This window comes from Mus caroli, unplaced genomic scaffold (genome assembly GCF_978045245.1).
Source record: "Mus caroli unplaced genomic scaffold, Mus_caroli_1 scaffold_13, whole genome shotgun sequence".
Lineage (NCBI taxonomy): Eukaryota > Metazoa > Chordata > Mammalia > Rodentia > Muridae > Mus > Mus caroli.
Genome location: NW_028227268.1, coordinates 36,005,166 through 36,024,569, shown reverse-complemented (window position 1 = coordinate 36,024,569; position 19,404 = coordinate 36,005,166). Strand labels below are relative to the sequence as shown.

Here is a 19,404-nt window from a genome sequence, read left to right as displayed (position 1 = left end):
GAGAAAGGGAGAAAACAGCAGCTTTCACTCAGGGGAAGCCAGAACATTAATCATCTCCGGCTGATTTCAGCAAGAAGAAAAGGTAATGGCACACTTTATCTTTCTGTGTTTCCTCTGAAGAATCTGAAATCTTTACCATGACTAAAGGCTGCTACTGCTAAGGCTTCTTCCCAGTTATCATCAGTAACAAGGAAATGAAAGTGGGAAGGAGAAGTCGAGACAAAAATTAGCTGTGTAAAACAGACTAAGCTGGGGTTCTAGAGATGGCTTTAGCAGATTAGAACATGTGCTGCAGTTCCAGGACCAGAGTTTATGCTGAATGCTGGGATTAAAGGCGTGTGCCACCACCACCACCACTACCACCTGACTAAAGTTAAACTTTAAAGACAGACTAAACCAGCACATGGCTTAATAAGGATAGTGACCAAGTGAAATCATGTCTGTACAGCTGCTACCTATATTGACAGAGGTACAGGAAGACTGTGATACTCTCAACCAGATAAATGCCACATAACTTTTCCTTTTAAATGAGTATTCACTCTATATATGTATATATTGTATGTGTCTACACACACACACACCCCTTGCCTAATGAGAACCACTGCTAAGTATATTAAATCATCTTCCTGGCTTTGTGGCAAATCTTAGTTGTTAGATATACAGGGATGAATGAGAGAAAGTAATTTGTGATTAAAATTTCGCTGTGAAAGTCAGCTGAAATGACTTCCTGTTTAAAACTATTACATTCATCCCTCTTAACAACACTTACCACAGTTTCTCCAGGCAACTTGGTTTTTTAATATGATTAAATAACAAAGGGAGTTTGTAGAAGACTGAGGTGGCTGGATTTTTTTTACAAGGCTATCACTTAAAAATAGAAAAAGGGAAGTAACTCATAGCAGATATTTTAATCCCAGCAATTAAAGGCAGAAGCGGGTGGATCTGAGTTTGATGCCCAGCTAGTCTCCAGAGCAAGTTACAGGACAGGCAGGGCTATAGAAAGAAACCCTGTCTTGTAGGGGTGCAGGATGGGGTGTGTGTGTGTGTGTGTGAGTGAGTGAGATAGGGCTGGTAGCAGTTGTTGCCACACCGGATGACTGAATTTTGGTCCCTAGAACTAACATGAAGAAGTGAGCAGACTCCTGCAAGTTGTTCTCTGACCTCACACACACATAGGGATGCATGCACACACCCAAGACAGACTATTTTAAATTGAAAAAAGTATAAAATTGACACTATATGTGGTGGTGCATACTTTTGATCCCAGGCCTTGGGGAATAAAGGCAGACAGATCTCTTGAGTTCATGAACAGCTTGGTCTACATAGTAAGTTCCTGACCACCTAGGCCTATATAAAGAGATCTTGTCTCAAAACAAAAACCAGAAAATGTAATAAGGTTGTGGTACTCATTATCAGTAATAAACTGAAACACTTCTCTTGCTTTTGCCCTGGAGGATTGATTTTGTGGATTTAGATCATCCTCTCTATAAACAGTTGCTGACCCAGCACTGAGAAATGCTGCTAGGGCATAGAGCAACGGCTCAACAGTGAAGAGCACTGTAGCTCCAGAGGCAGCAAACAACCATCTCCAGTTCCAGGGGAGTCTGATGCCCTCTTCTGGCTTCTTTGAGCACTGCACACATGATGCAGGCACATACAGGCAAAATACCTATATACATAAAAATAAATGTCCAAGAGAGAGGGGAGGTAAGGAGATTGGGGACGGGGGAGATGCTACCAACCACCAGGGATTGAGACTATAACTCCTTGCTAGAGATACTTTTGTTTTTCATCTTTTTCGAGATTGGGTTTCTGTGCAGCCTTGGAACTTGCTTTATAGACCAGGCTAGCTACAAACACAGAGATCTGCTTGCCTTTGCCTCCTGAGGACTGGGAAGGGACTGAAGGCAGGCACCACCGCATGTGGCAAGATGGGTGATTTCTTTGTTTTTCAGATTTATTTTGTGATAGTTATGATGAATCACTATTATGTGGGTACTGGAAACCAAATCCATGCCCTCACAAGGCACAGAATTGCTCCTAACTGTGAAGCCATCTGACATATTTGCTAATTTTTTGTACAATTATTTTGAACATGAACATTACACTATCAAAGCTAGCTATGAGGTGTACTTAGGCAAACTGTTGATTATTAATATAAGAAAGTATTCCCACTATTTTTATGTGAAGCTAGATTCCACATAGTTTGTTTCGTGAATATTTTTTAAAGCAAACAATTCAAGTATATTAAAAAAATAACAAGAATCTGTAACAATACATAAAATGACCACTAAAATTTGTTATATATTTAAATAGCTCCAATGTCTCGGGAGAAAGTTTTATAACGGTTATCTTTCATACAAAAGTAGTTTATTAAATATGGTAACATGAACATATCTAACACGGTAATGAAAAAATTGTACATCTGTTATGTATACTATAGTAAATATACTAAAAAATTTTTTCTCTCAAGTAATAAAAAAAAAATCACTTCTATTTTATGTTCATTCAAATTTGCATTTAATTTCTATTTACATTCATTCAATCTGAAATCAAATATCTTAACACAGTAAACTAAATACAAGATGAAACGCAGAAAAAATGTTGCCCTCATAGAACTCCTAGTAAGGCAGCTGAAGAACTTATTTAATAGATGCAAAGCCAACTTGGGGTAGGAGAAAACATAGTTTAAAGAGCAAACACTGTCAGAAACCCGTCTTTTAGATGCTCCTTCAGAGAATCCAGGGAATAATACTTGTGCTATAGTGTTGAGTCACATGAGAAAAGCACTATATTGTTCAGCAACAAACCATAGGCCCCCGTGTGACAAATATTGTCACAACTGTTTGTCCCGCTAGCTAATGTCTGCTCCTGGGATGAAACCATAGATGTATGGATACCGACATCTTTGAGATACTAGCCATTTTCATTTTCAAAGTCTCAAAATCCATTTCTCATAAATTCAACATTTCTCATGAGAATAATCTTAGATCTAGCCCTTGTAACCTAGGAAATATACAACTAACTGAATATTTCTAAAATGGTCCTGTATTAAATATGATGTTCAAGGCTCAAGATATTAATGCTAAGATACATTTTGTTTATAGTTGTCAGCTATAGTACAGAATGTTGAATTTATGGAGTCTCTCACATGCATCCTATCCTCAAATCTCAAACTATCTCAAAAACAGTATGGGGGAAATTTCTTTAAGAGCATACAAGGGGAACAAATAACATAATTTTCCTAATGGTCTGATTCAAGGTCAAATAATTAATACATTGTTAATCACAGCTGGTTTATAAATCCCAGTTTAGTTATTCTGTAACACTACAAACCTTATAAAACAAATTTAGTAAATTTCAGTTCAGCGAGTACATATTAATTAAAAAACAGCATGTAGAAAATAAAAAAATATCCGTAGTAGCTGATTTTAAAGAAAATAATCAAGTAATGAAAGAAAAAGCACTTCAATCTTTTTTAAATTCACTTACCTGGTACAAGCATGAACACCTCTCTTAGAAACTCAAAGTAGTATTGATATACACTTTAAATTATGCTTCAGTTTTTACAAATAAATACAGAGTAGGCCATATTGCATAGGCATGTGCTTTCTGTCTGTGACACTCATGTGACACCTGACATGTTTTCACAGTCATAGTAGGGATATCCATTTATGAAAGTTTCTCAATAAACTTGCCACAGCATCAATTTCACTTAATGTTGTGATAGAAAAGCTATATATTTGTGTAGATGGAAGTCGACAGAAGGTGTACAATTAATGCATTCTACACAAAAATGTTGCAATATTTGCCACTATTGCTGGCAGTAATTATATGAACAGTTTATTAACAGTTTATGGGGTGGTCACAGTGCACATATTACTAGCAACTAGGGCTAAGGAGGAATCATTTAGTGTAAAAGTTTTATTGGAATTTGGCCAGGCAGTCAACGCTATAGTTAGTAAACACATTTAGAAACAGATATCAGAGTAGCACAAGCCATCTGCAGTCTGAAATGATTCCTATAATGCATTGCCGTAGGTTTTTTTGAGGGGTTCTATTTTTTAAGCTACCACAAACTCTCAAAGGATGAAGAACATTCTTAAATCATTACTGCAGCTCCTAACTTACTGCTATGAAGTTGAATTATTAATTATGAATTATGAAGTTCTCAAAATGTTGCTACAGTCAAGAGAATCAGGAATGACCATTTAAATGATTAAAAAAAAAACTTCTCTGTCCAAAGATGGACGTTTGCTGCTACAGTTGAAGGGCAGTATTTCCAGTCATCTGCCATGGCTCTGGTTTTTTGTTTTTTGTTTTTAGATTTTTATGTATGTGGATGTTTTGTCTGCACATGTGCATGTAAGAGAACATCTGATCCAACGAGACTACAGTTTATAGATGTAAGCTATCATGTGGGTGCTGGGATTGAACTCAGGACCTCTGGAAAAGTAGCCAGAGTCCTTAACTGCTGAGTCATCTCTCCAGCCTCTCCAGGTTCTACTTTTGCTCACTGTTAAAATTTCTTCCCATCTCACTTCAATAACAATCTGAATAAGCAAGGTCTGGGTCAATCCTGACTGTGACATGCATAAAGAATTTTATGGCTTGGATCCTATGAGGAACACAGCAAGAGCATCTGCATAAAGAAACCCAAGGGCTGCAACTATTACCAAGACAATAAAGACCAACAGAGTGGTGTGACAGGACTCACTGTGTGACCATCTACCTAGACCAGTATGCACTGAAGTATATTTTATAAAGCTCTGCAGATATTAAACCCTTTCACCAGCTAGTCATGGAAATGCTCCTTAAGGCAGGAAGTATTTAAGAAAGGTAAAGCTACCTTTATTTTTATTCTTTGTACCTGTAAATCACTTATGTTGACTTTGTTACAATTTCAAAAACAGTGTCTTGTTAACATGTTTTCTAAATTAAGCCACTAGGTTTTCTTATTCGTTATGGAAGACATTCATCAAAAGGCCATCAAATATTTTTATAAGTGAAAAATGTAGCCCCAGTGCAGGAGGGGAAAAAAACACCATTTTTTCTTTTTTAGATTCTCAAAAAAGAAAATTGTTAAGGAAGGTAAACAGCAAAACAGTACAAAGTAAACCTAGAACCACACCAATGTGCTGTAAAGAGACGAGAGCCGGCCCGTGGCAACACCCTCTCCCCTGCAGGTCTATCTCCCCTGCTTACTGCCCTCTCTATGCACTTTAGCCTGATTCTCTTCTGTCCCTCCTTGACCACGGGCTTAACTCAAATACTGGTATAAGAACAAGAACAGGTGGTGATACTGTTTCCAGTGTAGTGCAGGCCCAGGACAAGGATGCAATGTAGATCATACAACTTCCACCTGTCCCAAGGCTTGCAGTTACGCCAAACACACAGCAGTACTGCAAGTAAAAATGATTAAACAGACTTTTCCCCCCTAGTATTACAGACAAGTATTGCAGCTAGGTTACTAAAACAAAAAGATTAAAAAAACACCCCAGGTCCACCCCAGGCCCTCAGACAAGCCACAGCTGTGGTTAACAATGATCATTTGCATTTTATTTCATCAAGAGAAGACAGAAGCTGGCTTTCTTCACACCAACCAATAACTTCGCATTTTAAAGTTTGGGATGTTTTTCATAATGAGCTGAATCAAAAATCTATTTGAAAAATATATATTTATATAAAAAAAAGATTCAGGTTGTTTGCAGGTAAAACATCAATCGATAAAGTTTCTTTTGTCTTTGATTCTGTGTTGCTGGAAAAAGTTTGACAAAGCTTGCATGCTAATTTGTCCTTAGTTGCAAGTATTACAGGCAATCTCAAACTTTGCCTCTTAGGATAACCCTTATTTGACATCATCAGATTTCAACGGTGATTCTGAAGCAACATCCTACCCTTAATACTGTCAGTTTGCAGCCATCAGCATGAGAACCCTTGTGAACGCTGAGATGTTGCTAGGATAGGAACCAGTCAGCTGATGTGTCTGTGGATTCCACAATACTATTTTGCTTGAGTTTTTTGTGGGTTTATTTTTTTGCACCATTTTTGATTGATTTTTTAAAATCCATGTTTATTTTTTCCTCCATCCAAAGCATTCCAGGTAATGACACTGACTCTTTGAGACTGCCATTTTATTCTTTTTATATTGCAGGATGCTCACACATCCCCCTCCCGGATTTGTTTCCTTGTTGATTTTGCATTAGTAAAAGCATTGTTTCATCATAGATTCATCCGCAGGTGCTCTGGCCGCTTGGAGATCATAGGAAAAGCTTGTTTTTTGTACGGCCCGGAGTTGGGTTGTCGGATTGGAAGTGGCGCTGATGCTTCCCCGCTCACTGTCACATCCATCTGCTCTATCCCACTTGTTTCCATTGGGTATTCCACGGGGGTCTGAGGATTTGCCGTGCTGGCTGAAGCACCTCGTCCCCAGAAATCCCCAGGAGAGAATTTGACTGGGCTTTAAGACAAGGAAGAGCTATCATTCATTTGTCTCAATGATCATCTTAACAAGAAATATTCCTCATGTTTAAAGGCAAGGGTAACGTGACCTTATTTATCTAATTTTATTTTCATGTGGACTTGCCCCAAAGGCAGAGCTTCAACCATCTTTCCCCTAGACTAATAGCTAGTGTGTCCAAACTGGCCTCTTTACCTCTACACTTGACCCTTTAAGCCCTTAATGACATATATTGTTAAGTCATTTTACTCTCCCACTTAAAAATGACTTCCTATTGCACTTAAAATACTTTCCCAATTTGCTGGCCATTTTCCTTATTTACCACATTCCAAGAACTCTGACTTCTTATTTCCAAAAAGCATGCTCCCTCCCCAGGGCGTTGTCCTGTCCTGGCTGCTGTTCTGCCTGCAATACTTTGTACTTTATTTTTTTATTTTTATTTTTTTTTGCATAGCTAGCTTTTTCCTTTTTCTTAGAAGTTACTTCACCAGGGAGACCATGTTGCCCATAGGTAATGGAAGTCTCCTCATTTTTTCTCTGCTTTCTACTACCACCTTTAAAAAAAAAAATGTATGTGTAACGTATGCGGGTACACTTGACATAACTTGGTAGGTACATAGATTTGTGTATATTTCTATCAGGAAGGAACAAATCTGTATTACATGTATTATACATATACGATGCAGCATATATAACATGTTGATAAATGCATAAAGAGAATACTTGGTGTGAGTAGATGTTATGCCTATATTAGGCAAATATGACAGACCTTTTATTTGTGTAACTTACATGCATTTCTTAAGCTATATTCTTCTATCTAGGCTTAAAAAAAATGTTTTCCAGCCAGGTGTGGTGGCACATGCCTTTAATCCCAGCACTTGGGAGGCAGAGGCAGGCAGGATTTCTGAGTTCGAAGCCAGCCTGGTCTACAGAATGAGTTCCAGGACAGCCAGAGCTACACAGAGAAACCCTGTCTCAAAAAAACAAAAAACAAACAAACAAAAAAGTTTTCCTTGTAAATAGAAGCACCTAAGTTCAATACACACAACCCATGTAAGGAAAAAAAAAAAAAAAAAGTGGGTACTGTGGCACATGGTTGTAATCCCAGCACCGAGGAGGAGACAAACAGGTTTCTTGGCCCTCCCTAGCCAGCCAGCCTAGCATTTGAGCCAAGTTCCAGGCCAATGAGAGAGATATGGAGATTGCTTGAGGAACAACACCCAAGGCTGTTCTCTGCATGCACCTGCACCTGCATACACATGAACACGCATATGAGAACATGAACAGAAAAAAAAGAATAAAAGAGCCTGAAATACCTGACAGGCGTTCGTGGGCTACCAATAAATCTTCTAGGAGATCGGATTTTTGGTTCAAATGAAAACTTTTCTTTCACACTTTCAAGTACAGATGGAGCCACATATGTAAAACCCTGAAAAACAGCACAATACACTACAGGATGATGTTTGGTCAGACACATCAAGAAAATGGCTTTTTATTCTGCGACACAACACTATGATGTACAACTAAAATCACCAATGTGTATATTTCTCCATATTCTTTTTGTTTTTTTTTCTGAGATAGGGTTTCTCTACGAATAGCTCTGACTGTCCTAGAACTTAGTCTGTAGACCAGGCTGACCTTGAACTCATAGAGATCCACCTGCCTCTATCTCTGCAAGTGCTGGAATTAAAGGCGAGCACTACCACATCTGGCATTTATTTTTATATATATATATATATATATATATATATATATATATATATATATATATATATATTTTAAAGTCTGATATGCTAATTAACAAAATTTTACCCCATGGTTAGTAGTAGGGAAGAAAACTGCGGGAAATATAACTTGAACATTAAAATATTGACTATAAAGATAAACATAAATTGGTGCACTGCCAGCTACCATTGTTTGTATAGATATATGTTATACATATACAATATATTTATAAAATCAGTTAGGATTAATATTCCAAAATAGTTGCTCATAACTAAGCCAAAATTAGAATTCTCTGACTTAGCATGTGCAACCTTCCCACTTTCACACCGTAATAGTATAATTTTTTTAATATTTTATTTTTAATTTTATATATGCATGCACATCTGTTTGGAGGTATGTGATTATGAGTGCAGATGCCTGAGGACATGAGGCACCCAGATCCTTAGAAGCTGTATTCATGCAGTTTTGAGCTACCTAACATAGTTGCTGGGAGCTAAATTCAGGTTCCACTACAAAAGTGGAATACAATATTAATCATTGAGCCACATTTGTTTTGGTTTTGGTGACCAAGTGCCACCATCATGAAAATTCCACTGTGCAGTACACAAATATTGTTGTTTTAGTTCCCACCATCTTTATTAGGCTCCTGCCTAGCTCTTCCTTCCTGCATTAGTCCTGCTGCTGCATGCTTTTCTTGTGCGTTACCAGCTGAGTGAGCCTAAGCATCACCTTAGCATCACCGTCCCTGAGACTATGGGGAGCCCAAAAGGAAGGTGCAGCTTTGCATGCCACACTGTGGTTGCAGAGGCCATTTCTCTCTATGTTCTGGGGGCTAAAGACAAACTTGTATTTTATTTATTTTTTAATATTTCCATTAATTTTTAATGAGATATTATCACAGGAGATTAAATATTTGTTAAACTTGAGGTTAATAAAACTGAAATATACAGGTAAGTGGGATCTTAGTGGTCTATTTATTTTTTTACTGTTCTGGAGACCAAATTCTAGGCCACACTTATGTTAAGAATGTGCTCTCAGCTAAGCTATGCCCCTCGCTATTTTTAATTTCTAAAGAGACTTTGGACTAGAGATACAGCACACAGACACCTCTTCAATAAAATTATTTATTTATTATCAAAGATGAATCAATATTTCTGCTATCAAATATTAACATTACAAATGTTCTGCAGAATTAGGTTGACAGAAATCATTGTAGTGAAACTTTTGGTTTCTTTGAAAACCTAATTATGTTATGTCAATGTTTCTGTTTTAATCCCAGGTGTGGGATATGGAGCTGCTTCAGTTTGTCTAAAGTTATTAATTATGATTGTCTCATGCTCTAAGAGGGCATGATTTTTGCCAGCCGCAGATGGTTTAATTCTGGGGACTCTGGAGAGGGTATAAATTGAGAACCTTGAGAGGGCCTGAGGCAGCTACTGCCACTGACCCCTGCTGTTGCATTTGCTGAACTGTTGGTCTGCTGCTGCTGTTTTGCTCGATTGCTGTTTGGAGAGCCTGGACTTGCACCTAGGAACGCGACATCCCTAGTCAGCAGGAAGTAGTCTAAAGAGCTCTATGCTCCTGCTCCCCTCTAGCCTTCTTTCTCTCCTACCTAGTGTTGGGGGGTTGGAAGGGAGGTAGAGGCATAAGAACCAAATAAAAGAGCTAAACAAATATGTCAACAAACAACAATAATGTTGTTGTTGTTATTATTGTCCTGGATCTTGCTCTGTAGAGCAGGCTGGTCTCAAACTCAAGTGCTCTCTGCCTCTGCCTCTGCCTCCCAAGTGCTGGTATCAAAGGTATGCATCACCACTGCCTGGTCATAGTATCCATACTTTATGATAATTATCTGGAAATAAAATAGATCTATTTTGGCTGGGTTTTGTTTGTGATGCTGACCCACACATCATCTAAGTCACTATCACTCAACCAAACATGAGTCACTCCAAAATTCAAACATTCTCACTGTAATTTCTAAAACAGAATGTTAAGATTATGAAAATCAATTTGTAGATACCAGTAAGTTATCAAAGAAATGGCTTAAAAGCAAAGTCATTCAAGCTTTCCACATAAACTTCTCACTGCATCAACCTGAGGTTTCCTATGGCTGCATGGAGACCTAAGTTCTTTCACTTACCAGAAAGACCTGGTTGGCACTTTCACTGAGAGTGGAGTCATCAGGGCTGTCAACAGGTGTCTGACGTGTAAACTTTGAATCAAACTGACTCACATCCTCTTCAGATTGCTTCATAAGAACAATGGTTAGAAAATGGTGAACAGTCTATATTATTCCTATCAATCAAAGGTGCCACAAGCCCTATATTCTTTGCACAGGGTTTAACTGTAATAAAACATGAGAATAATTTTAGCAGCCACAGACAAAAGGAAAAAAATGCAGGTAGAGAGTCAACAGTATATTTACATCATTGTTTTTTTTTTTTTAATGTTTATTTTATGTGCAGGTGTTTTGACTGCATGTATTTCCATGCACATATTTGTGCCTGGTACCCACAGAGGTCAGAAGATGTTGGATCCCCTAGAACTGCAGTTACAGATGGTTGTGAGCCAGCATGTGGGTGCTGTGATTCTCTCTAGCTCCACAGCATCATCCTTTTGTATATATGTGGTACCTGAGTTCAAACCCAGGGCTTCACCCTTGCTAGGCAAGCAAATGTTCTACCAGTGAGCCAAAGCCTACATCTTCAAACTTTATATATGAATTAACATAAATTTCAATAGATAGTTATCATCCTTCTTAAGACTGAATATCAGTTTTCCTTCATAACCCTTTAGTGCATCTAGTCACTCAATAGATTCCTAGAGATAATGTGCTCAATGGCTGTTGTATATCTACAGTAAGTCTAGATAAGGATAACTATGGAAGAAGAGTTCAAATGAGACACAGAGATAAGATGCCGGAGTTAGCCACCTAGGATGTAAACTTTGTTTACTCTCAGTGTCAAGCACTTGCCTGGGCATGTGCAATCACCTGGTATAAACACACCAACATCAAATTCTCCCTGCCTGAGAGTTTTCTTGTGCATTACTTCATGTCTAAGAGTTTTAAAGTAGTGGTTTGCTCTGAGTATATTTTCTTGTTAAAGAATAGTATCATCTAAGTTCTACCCACCAGATTCCTTTAATTTCTTCCCTTTCATGATGTGTCTAGTCTGACTCGTGAAACAAATAGAGGAAAGAGATATCAATTAAAAAATATGACCTATGCTGAACATGGTGATACATGCCTATAATCCCAGCACTTAGGAGGTAGAGGCAAGAGGATCAAGGCTATTCTTGGCTAAACTGTGAGCTTAAGGCCAGCCTGTGCTGTGTGTGTGAGAGAGGGGGTGGTGGTGGTGGTGGTGGGGAAGTTAAGAAGAAAAAAAGAAAAATCAGGAAAATGTTGTTAGAACAGCTTGAAATATCAAGACTGAGTTCAAATAACACTAAAAACTATAATTCAGGCTAGAGAGATGATTCAGAGGTTGAGGGCACTGTCTGCAATTCCAAAAGTCCTGAGTTCAATTCCTAGCAACCACAAGGTGACTCACAACCACCTATAATGAGATCTGGTTCCCTCTTCTGTTCTGCAGGTATACACACAGAAAGAACACTATATATATAAAAAATAAAGAAATACATCTTTTTAAAAATCTTATAATTCATTAATTTTAGAAGATACTAAGGAACTATTTCATTGTTTTCAAGAATATTTTAAAAATCATACATTTAGCCTACATTCCTGGTATCAACTATACTTTGGATAACCAAACAACTGATGTGTGCTTTATGGAAAACTTGTGGCTAGTGAAGAATGAACAAGGTAAGGAGAACACAGAACTGGACTCTCACAGCAGCACTATTGACCTTATGGAAGTTGATAATTTTAATTCTTTTAATTTTTTTATTTTATGTGTCTGTGTTTGCTTCCACTACATGCATACCTGGTGCTCACAGAAGCCAGAAAGTGTAGGATCCACTGGACCTGGAGCTACAGACAGCTGTAAGACACCATGTTAGTGCTGGGAATTGAACTTAGATTCTCTGAAAGCTCAAGTGTGCTAGTTTTTACTGCAGAACCATCTCTCTAGCCCCTGGGCTTGATAATTCTTCAAAGTAGAGAGCTGCCTGCCATGTGCTGGCACTTACGCTGTAGGTACTAGGAGCAGAGCCCTCCTGCAACACAACCAAAATGCTTCTAGACTTTGGTCCCTGGTTAAGAACCACTGACATATGGGGATTCATTAATGACTACTAACTGCTCTAAAGGAATACACTATACTGTAAGATAAGCTTCCTTGTCAAAGCATAGAGCATCAAGAAGTCCATCTGTATCCCAAGTTCCTTAATTTGGAAAGAGATAACATAATAAATGATGCAGTGGGGATAAAATGTGCAAAAATTAAAATGTAAGGATGTCTTAAGGTTTACATAAATTTCTTGAGCATTTTCTGTGGACTAAGTGCATGTCCTAGTGCCCTTGGATGTTAGAAGGTGTTAGATTCCCTGGAAGTGTAGTTATGGATCACTGTGAGCTACCATGTGGGTACAGTGGATAAAACTTGGTTCCTCTGCAAGAACAAGTGCTCTTAAGCACTGAGCCATCTCTCCAGCCCCGTCTATGTTCATCTTATGCTCTATGATAAAATAATAATTAGTCTGTGTTGGTTGGAATATACTTGGTCCAGGGAGTGGCGCTATTAGGAAATGTGTCACTGAGGGGGTGGGCAATGAGATCCCCCTCCTAGCTGCCTGAAAGACAGTCTCCTTCTGGCTGCCTTTGGTTGGAAATGTAGAACTCTCAGCTCCTCCAGCACCATAGCTGCCTGTAGGCTGCCATGCTTTCCACCATGATGACAACGACCTAAACCTCTGAAACTCTAAGTCAGCCTCAATTTAATGTTTTTTTTTTTTTTTAAAATAAGAGCTGCCTTGGTTATGGTGTCGCTTCAAAGCAATGGAAACCCTAACTAAGGTTTTAGCCCCATTCTTCTCTTCCTTCACCTACATCCCCCAAAATAGAGAAAGCATATGTCCTCAGATTCTGAGGTAAAAGAAGTGTTAAATATGCATTATTTTAACCATAAGCATTTTTATAGACTGACCTATGTTCCCTTGACCTCACATTCATGTGTTGACATTCACACTCCTGCTTCCTCAGAAAATGATCTCATTTGAAAAGAGTCACTTCAGGTGTCATTAATATATACTATCATACAGGAGAACACCACTATACCTGCTTTCTCTGATTTTTCTTATTTCAAAGAATTACCAGGACTGAGGTGTCAGTGTAGAGCACCTGGCTGGCATGTGTGAGGTCCCAGGTTCATTCCGCATACTGGAAATAATAGTTATGTGTGGAACCGTGAAAGGCAGCCTGTTCTCTGGTTGAGCTAGATTTAAATCCCAGAGACCCAGCAGCAATTACTCCACAAGGGATGGAAGGCCTGTTTGCCAGACACTAGGCTCCTGACACTAGGCCCCAGCTCCATAATTCTGTGGTCATCAGTCCCATAGGCTGTCTGGATCCCACCCCCACAGTCACCCGACAAGTAGGCCTGCCCACTGTAAAAGTGGCCACTTGCCCCTTCTCCCTCTCTTACTTCTGCTTCCAGCTTGATTCTCTCTTGCCCTCTTGCTCCCTCTCTCTCTGCTTTCCCTTTTCCTCTCTCTCCACGTGGCCATGGCCGGCCTCTACTTCTCTACTCTTTCCTTCTCTTTACCTTTCTACAATAATCGCCTTTAAAACCATGAACTGTCTCAGAGCAATGGAGCAGGTTTTCCTCTAAAGAGCCATGCCTAACCTTCCACAGGAGGACTCTCTGTACTCTCAGTCATGGTCTCCACCAACCCAAGCTAAGGGCTCTCTCCACTGCAGGAAACAGCCAAAGTGCTTTCCCCCTGCCCTTTTCCCCTCAGCCCCAGGCTAGGGCCAGCCCATGGGCCCCCACTCAATTCTCAGCTCTTCCATGGCATTTAGTGGTGTCTGGGGTCTCCTGAGAACCTGTCGGTGCCGGCCTGCATAGAGGCCAGTACTCCCAAGCCAACTCTGGAGGTCTGCAGAGACCCCAGACTGTGCTTCTCCATCCCCCAGAGAGGGGTCCTGCGGCTTCTCACAGCTGGATGCAAACTTCCCACTTCACGCGTCCCACCTCCCAAGGCCTGGGCCAGACGCGGGACCCCATTTTAGCTTACAATCGTGGATCTCCCATATTACATGCTTCCTTAGATACATACCAACAGAGGCTTAAAGGGAGGTTCCACCTTCCGCGCCAGAAGTTCTTCCCAGTTAATGTGTCTGAAAAATGGATGAGCCTAGAAGAAAGTCAAGGGGAATGATTGAAATAATAAACAACCTTTCTAAAGTCATAAATCACAAAATAAGTTAAATGCATATGAGTACTCAATATAACCATCACAAATAAGCAAAGTTAGCATTATATCCCCCAAACACCAAACATCTCAGTTCCTACTTGGACTTCTCCAGCATCCCCAGGGCCAGCTCCAAGACGAGAAGCAGCATTTCTTTTCAGCAGCTTTAGGGAGGAAAAGAAGCACTGATGAAAATTTGTAACTAACTGAATTGACTTTCTCCTTTATAGAATGTTGTCCCTATTAGTGCTCAAGGGATATGATTTAGTAATACCAATGTTTGAGAACAAAAGAAAATCTTTTAAATATATACTTTGCTTTAAAATATTGCAAGTCATTTCTGGTTTGTATCTATATATGACTCTAAGCAAATATGAATTAAATTCTTAGATAGGGCAGGGCTTAGGAGGCCCCATCTTTACTGAAGGAGCTACTGGCTATTGGGGAAGGACAGTAATTTTTCCTTGGGGTATGGCCACTAGTATATTGCCCATGCTCAAGTAATTAACTCCACATCCAAAGTTTTGCAGGCAAAACTAACTGGACTGTGTAGGTTATTTAAAAACAAAAAGGAAAGCACGAAGTGGGGAGGGGGAGGCATTGGAGATATTAGAAGGGTTGAAGCAAAGGTGAAGGTGAGACTATGCACACACATGAACTCCTCAAAGAATTCTATAAAACTACATGAGCGGTGCAGTGGTGCACACCTTTAACCCCAGGACTCGGGAGGCAGGAACAGGCAGATCTCTATGAGTTTGAGTCCAGCCTGCTCTACACAGTGCTACATAGGGAGTCACAAACAAAACAAAAAGCAAACAACCAGGGTGTGTGTGTGTGTGTGTGTGTGTGTGTGTGTGTGTGTGAGAGAGAGAGAGAGAGAGAGAGAGAGAGAGAATAGGTGTGTATGTGAGAGAGAGAATAGGTGTGTGGGTGTGGGTGTGAGAGTATGTGTATGTGACAGTATGTGTGAGAGAAAGAGATGAGTTATGTGTGAGAATGTGTGTGTGTATGAAAGAAAGAGAGAAAGAGAATATGTGTGTGTGTGTGTGTATGGGGGGGGGGGGGAAGGGAAACAGTGTGTGTGTGTGTACCAAATTCTATCTCATTAAGCCTTGCTTATGAGGTTGTCATTTAAGTGCCCTACCTTTTTAAGCAGATCTCGAGCTTCTTGTGTGAGGTAGGGAGGCAAATTAAGTTTACATTTGAGGATTTTGTCAATTGTTTTCTTTCTATTCTCCCCAGTGAATGGAGGCTAGGAGTAAAAAAAAAAAATTAGCATATAAAACCAAGTTTTAATTAAGAATATTATCTAGTTTCTGAATTGGATGGTTATACATTGAGATATAAGAAAGCATAAGAGACCTCTGGCTTTAAGCAGACATCACTCTTCAACCACTGAACAATCTCTCTAAACTCTACAAATGTCACTTAAATAAAAATATGGAATGCCTCAAAATCATAAGCTACCATTAATGCTAAACTACTAATAACATCAAATGTTTCTGCTTTGAAAATAATTGCACGGGAACATGTTCTAAAACCACAGCAAAGTGCTCTCACTAATGGCTGAGTAACTGTCCAGCACAGAGCATAACACATGCAGGTTTAACGTGCACCTACTGCTCCAGTCAGCATGTCATACATTAATGCTCCCAAACTCCACCAATCCACAGCACGGTTGTGGCCGCTTCTCATTAAGATTTCAGGGGCCCTACAATGAGAAAAATAACATTCCTTACAACTTACCCACATTCATATCATCTGAATAAAATTACTAAACTAAGAAAACTAAGAGTAATTTAAACCAGGTAAAAGTTAGATATTACCCCCAAACCAGTTATATTTCTTTTAACATGCAGCTCTCACATGTATTCTATTGTTCCACAAAATGTGTGTGTGACTGTTCCATCATGAATAGATTCTTTGCATAGTCCAAAGTCTGTTAGTTTCACGTGACCTACAATGAAAGATTAAAGCATGATTGTTTTGAAATTTTCAAGTATATGCAGTATTTGTACAAACAGATAATTCTTTCCACTTAGCTTTTCCTTTCTAAAACTTTTCTTGAAAATGCTGAGAACTAGATGCCATATCTACTATGGGTTAAAAATTACTTAAAGACAAGGTACTGCCAGTGATATGATCAGTGCTCTAAGAGAAAATACAGAAACGAATGCAACTGTCTAAAGCTCTGCCTTTACCTATCTGTAGAATTCTGTTCTGTCCTGAAAAAGCACCTTTCAAAATCTGGCTTAAGTAATATACTATATCCTCAGTAAACATTCTGTATTCAAACAAAACTCATAGCATACTTCAACTGTAGTGTTTCTTCACAGTGTACTTAAGAGTTCTCATAACAGTCTCAGAAAGCTACCACATGGCTTACGATGCCAAATGCTATCAGTTAGCAGAAACAAATTCAATTATTTACTGCCAAAAGCTGCCAGTGAAGGAAAAGAACTAAAATTTGCATAGGATAACCATTTCCGTTCCAGAATGTGGAATTCTACCTTATACAAAGATTATTTCAGATAAGTTTCCCTCAGCTGTGGCTCACCAATAGCAAGGGCCCTATTACTGAAGGTTCCTTTCAGACAAAAGGCAATGGCTCACTTACTCACATTTATTCAGCTGTGAACATCTACTACATTCTGATACAAAAGAAGAAACTGGGCTATAGTTATTTTTTATTTTCTCATTTTTAAGAAATTTATTTTATGTGTATGAGTAATTCTGCCTGCATGAATGTAAGTGCAACATATGAACTGATGCCAAAGCCATAAGAGGGCTAAGAAACCCTGAACCTGGAGTTATAATGGCTGTAAGCCAATATGCAGTACTGGGATCCCAGGTCTATAGCTAAGCAGAACATGGTCTTAGCCACGGAGCCATCTCTCCAGCCCCTCAGAACCCTTCTGGAGACTGGATCTGGGCAGGAGACAGAACCTGGCCGGGAACTCAATTACCTACTCAGACTAACCTTGAATATGATTCTCTTTATTTACAATCCACAGTGCTAGAATTATAGGTTGTGTGCCTCTATACTTGGCCATAGCTTTTATTCTCATAGAACCAAATGATATATCCAAAGTTATGGATTTAAAAAGTAATTTTGCTATTCCACCATTCTCTTGTTCTATCCTTTGTCTTAGAACTGAGAATCAGAAGGGTTGGGGGTCATAGCTTGGCGGTAGCATGCACAAAGAACAGGGTTCAGTTCTCATAACAGGAAAAATAATTTAAATACCTTAAAAACAACAACAAAGAATTCAGAATCAGAATGCAGGTTTGAGATAGGAAGGGAGAAATACAGACATGGTTCTAACAATGCAGTTTGTCAATTCTATCATTTTTTTCGATTAAAAAAAAGTTTTTTTTTTTTCTTTTATTTCAGATGTATGAGGGTTTTGCCTATGTGTATATATGTACACTACATGTGTGCCTGGTGCCAACAAACCCTAGTTTCAGGTTCCCAGGAAGTAAAGTTTCAGATGTTGTAAGACACCTGGAATTAAACCCAGGTCCTCTGCATGAGCAGAAGATGTTCTTAACCCTGAGCCATCTCTCCAGTCCCTCACAGACAAATTTTTAAAAAGTACCATTTGTAACATTTATATAGGCCTCACCATTTTCTGTATAAGAGTTTACATTGATTAACTACCTCATAATCATCCTATGGAGACCTAAGGATCAGCATATGCTCACTACCTTGTAGACGCCTTGGTCGGCTAGCTTGTTTCTTGAGTAAACTGCAAAGCCTTCCCCGCTCACACTACAGCAGAAGAAACTGAGCTGTAGGAGCATGGAGCTAAAACCAATGCTTGCTTTGTTATATTGATAGCTAAACAGAATGTTTGTTTCTCTGATTAATCTATGCCTAGAGAATATTTTATTATGGGGGTGATATCAAATAATGTAGTTCAATTTCAGTCTTTTTCTTCTTCAAACATTAGTTAAAATTTATTATAAAAAGTTTTGCTTTTAGCTACATGGTGGTGGTACACATATGTAAGCTCTACACTTGGGAGATTGAGGCAGGAAGACCCTAAGTTCAATGCCAGCTGGCTGTACAAAAAGACCGTATCTAAGAAAACAAACAGGTTTTGCTTCTGTGTTTTTGTCACTAAAACACAATGGCATAAAACAGTATCAACATCTGAATTGGCTTTGGAGTCAAAATATTTTATATGTAACTTTTTTTTTAATTTGTAAAGAATGGCTAATATGTTTAACTCTACTTAAGCTCAATCGTAAAATACTAGATAAAGTACTGTAAAGTACTGTGATATTATATATGCTGAGGGGGAAGTATATGTAACAAGACAGAGATAAACATGGGAGCCTTGGAAATGGCCATCATCATGTGGAAAGATGGTAAGCTGACTATTTGCTACAGAATGGTCCATGATAAATCTCCACCTTGGTGATTAAGCATGATGTTCTCCGGCTTCAGGTCTCTGTAGATGATCCCTTTTTGATGTAAATGCCCCAAAGCCATGGAGATTTCAGCCAAGTAAAAGCTGGAAACAAAAGTGATTTAATAAAAATTTAAAAAGTAATCTATCCAAAGCAGTTTATGTATGGAACAAAATTCCTTGAAAGAAACAGACATGCACCAAAGACCAAATTAGTGGGGGCAAAAGAATATACTGGGAAAAGAGATGGCACGGGTTGTTGCCACAATGAGGGGGGCATTTGTCACTCATTTTAGTCAAGCTATATCATGTTTAAATTTTTCCATTAGAACATAGTGCTAAAAGCTCAAAGATGTCCAGTCTATTCTAACTACTATTGATTAGGTTCTAATCTCTCTGTGTAGGAATTAGGCCAACAGTCATACAGAT

At 38.9% G+C, this 19,404-nt stretch overlaps 1 protein-coding gene across 4 annotated transcripts in view; it reads right to left on the bottom strand.

Annotated features, from left to right (window-relative positions):
* Positions 1 to 5,537: 5,537 nt before the first annotated feature.
* The window catches only part of Rps6kb1 (ribosomal protein S6 kinase B1), a 38,284-nt gene continuing 24,417 nt past the window's right edge, over positions 5,538 to 19,404 (bottom strand). For 2 of the 4 annotated variants that reach the window (XM_085829707.1, XM_085829706.1), the window contains 10 exons: positions 18,980 to 19,080; positions 16,427 to 16,517; positions 16,181 to 16,271; positions 15,705 to 15,812; positions 14,662 to 14,724; positions 14,426 to 14,503; positions 12,133 to 12,189; positions 10,326 to 10,433; positions 7,777 to 7,889; positions 5,538 to 6,460 (listed from right to left, as the gene is read on the bottom strand). In XM_085829707.1, the coding sequence (XP_085685833.1) occupies positions 6,223 to 6,460; positions 7,777 to 7,889; positions 10,326 to 10,433; positions 12,133 to 12,189; positions 14,426 to 14,503; positions 14,662 to 14,724; positions 15,705 to 15,812; positions 16,181 to 16,271; positions 16,427 to 16,517; positions 18,980 to 19,080 (1,048 nt within the window). In that variant the 3' untranslated portion in view covers positions 5,538 to 6,222. Of the gene's footprint in view, positions 6,461 to 7,776; positions 7,890 to 10,325; positions 10,434 to 12,132; positions 12,190 to 14,425; positions 14,504 to 14,661; positions 14,725 to 15,704; positions 15,813 to 16,180; positions 16,272 to 16,426; positions 16,518 to 18,979; positions 19,081 to 19,404 lie in introns of those variants that run through there. The other 2 variants (XM_021176610.3, XM_021176613.2) reach the window with 2 other exon arrangements.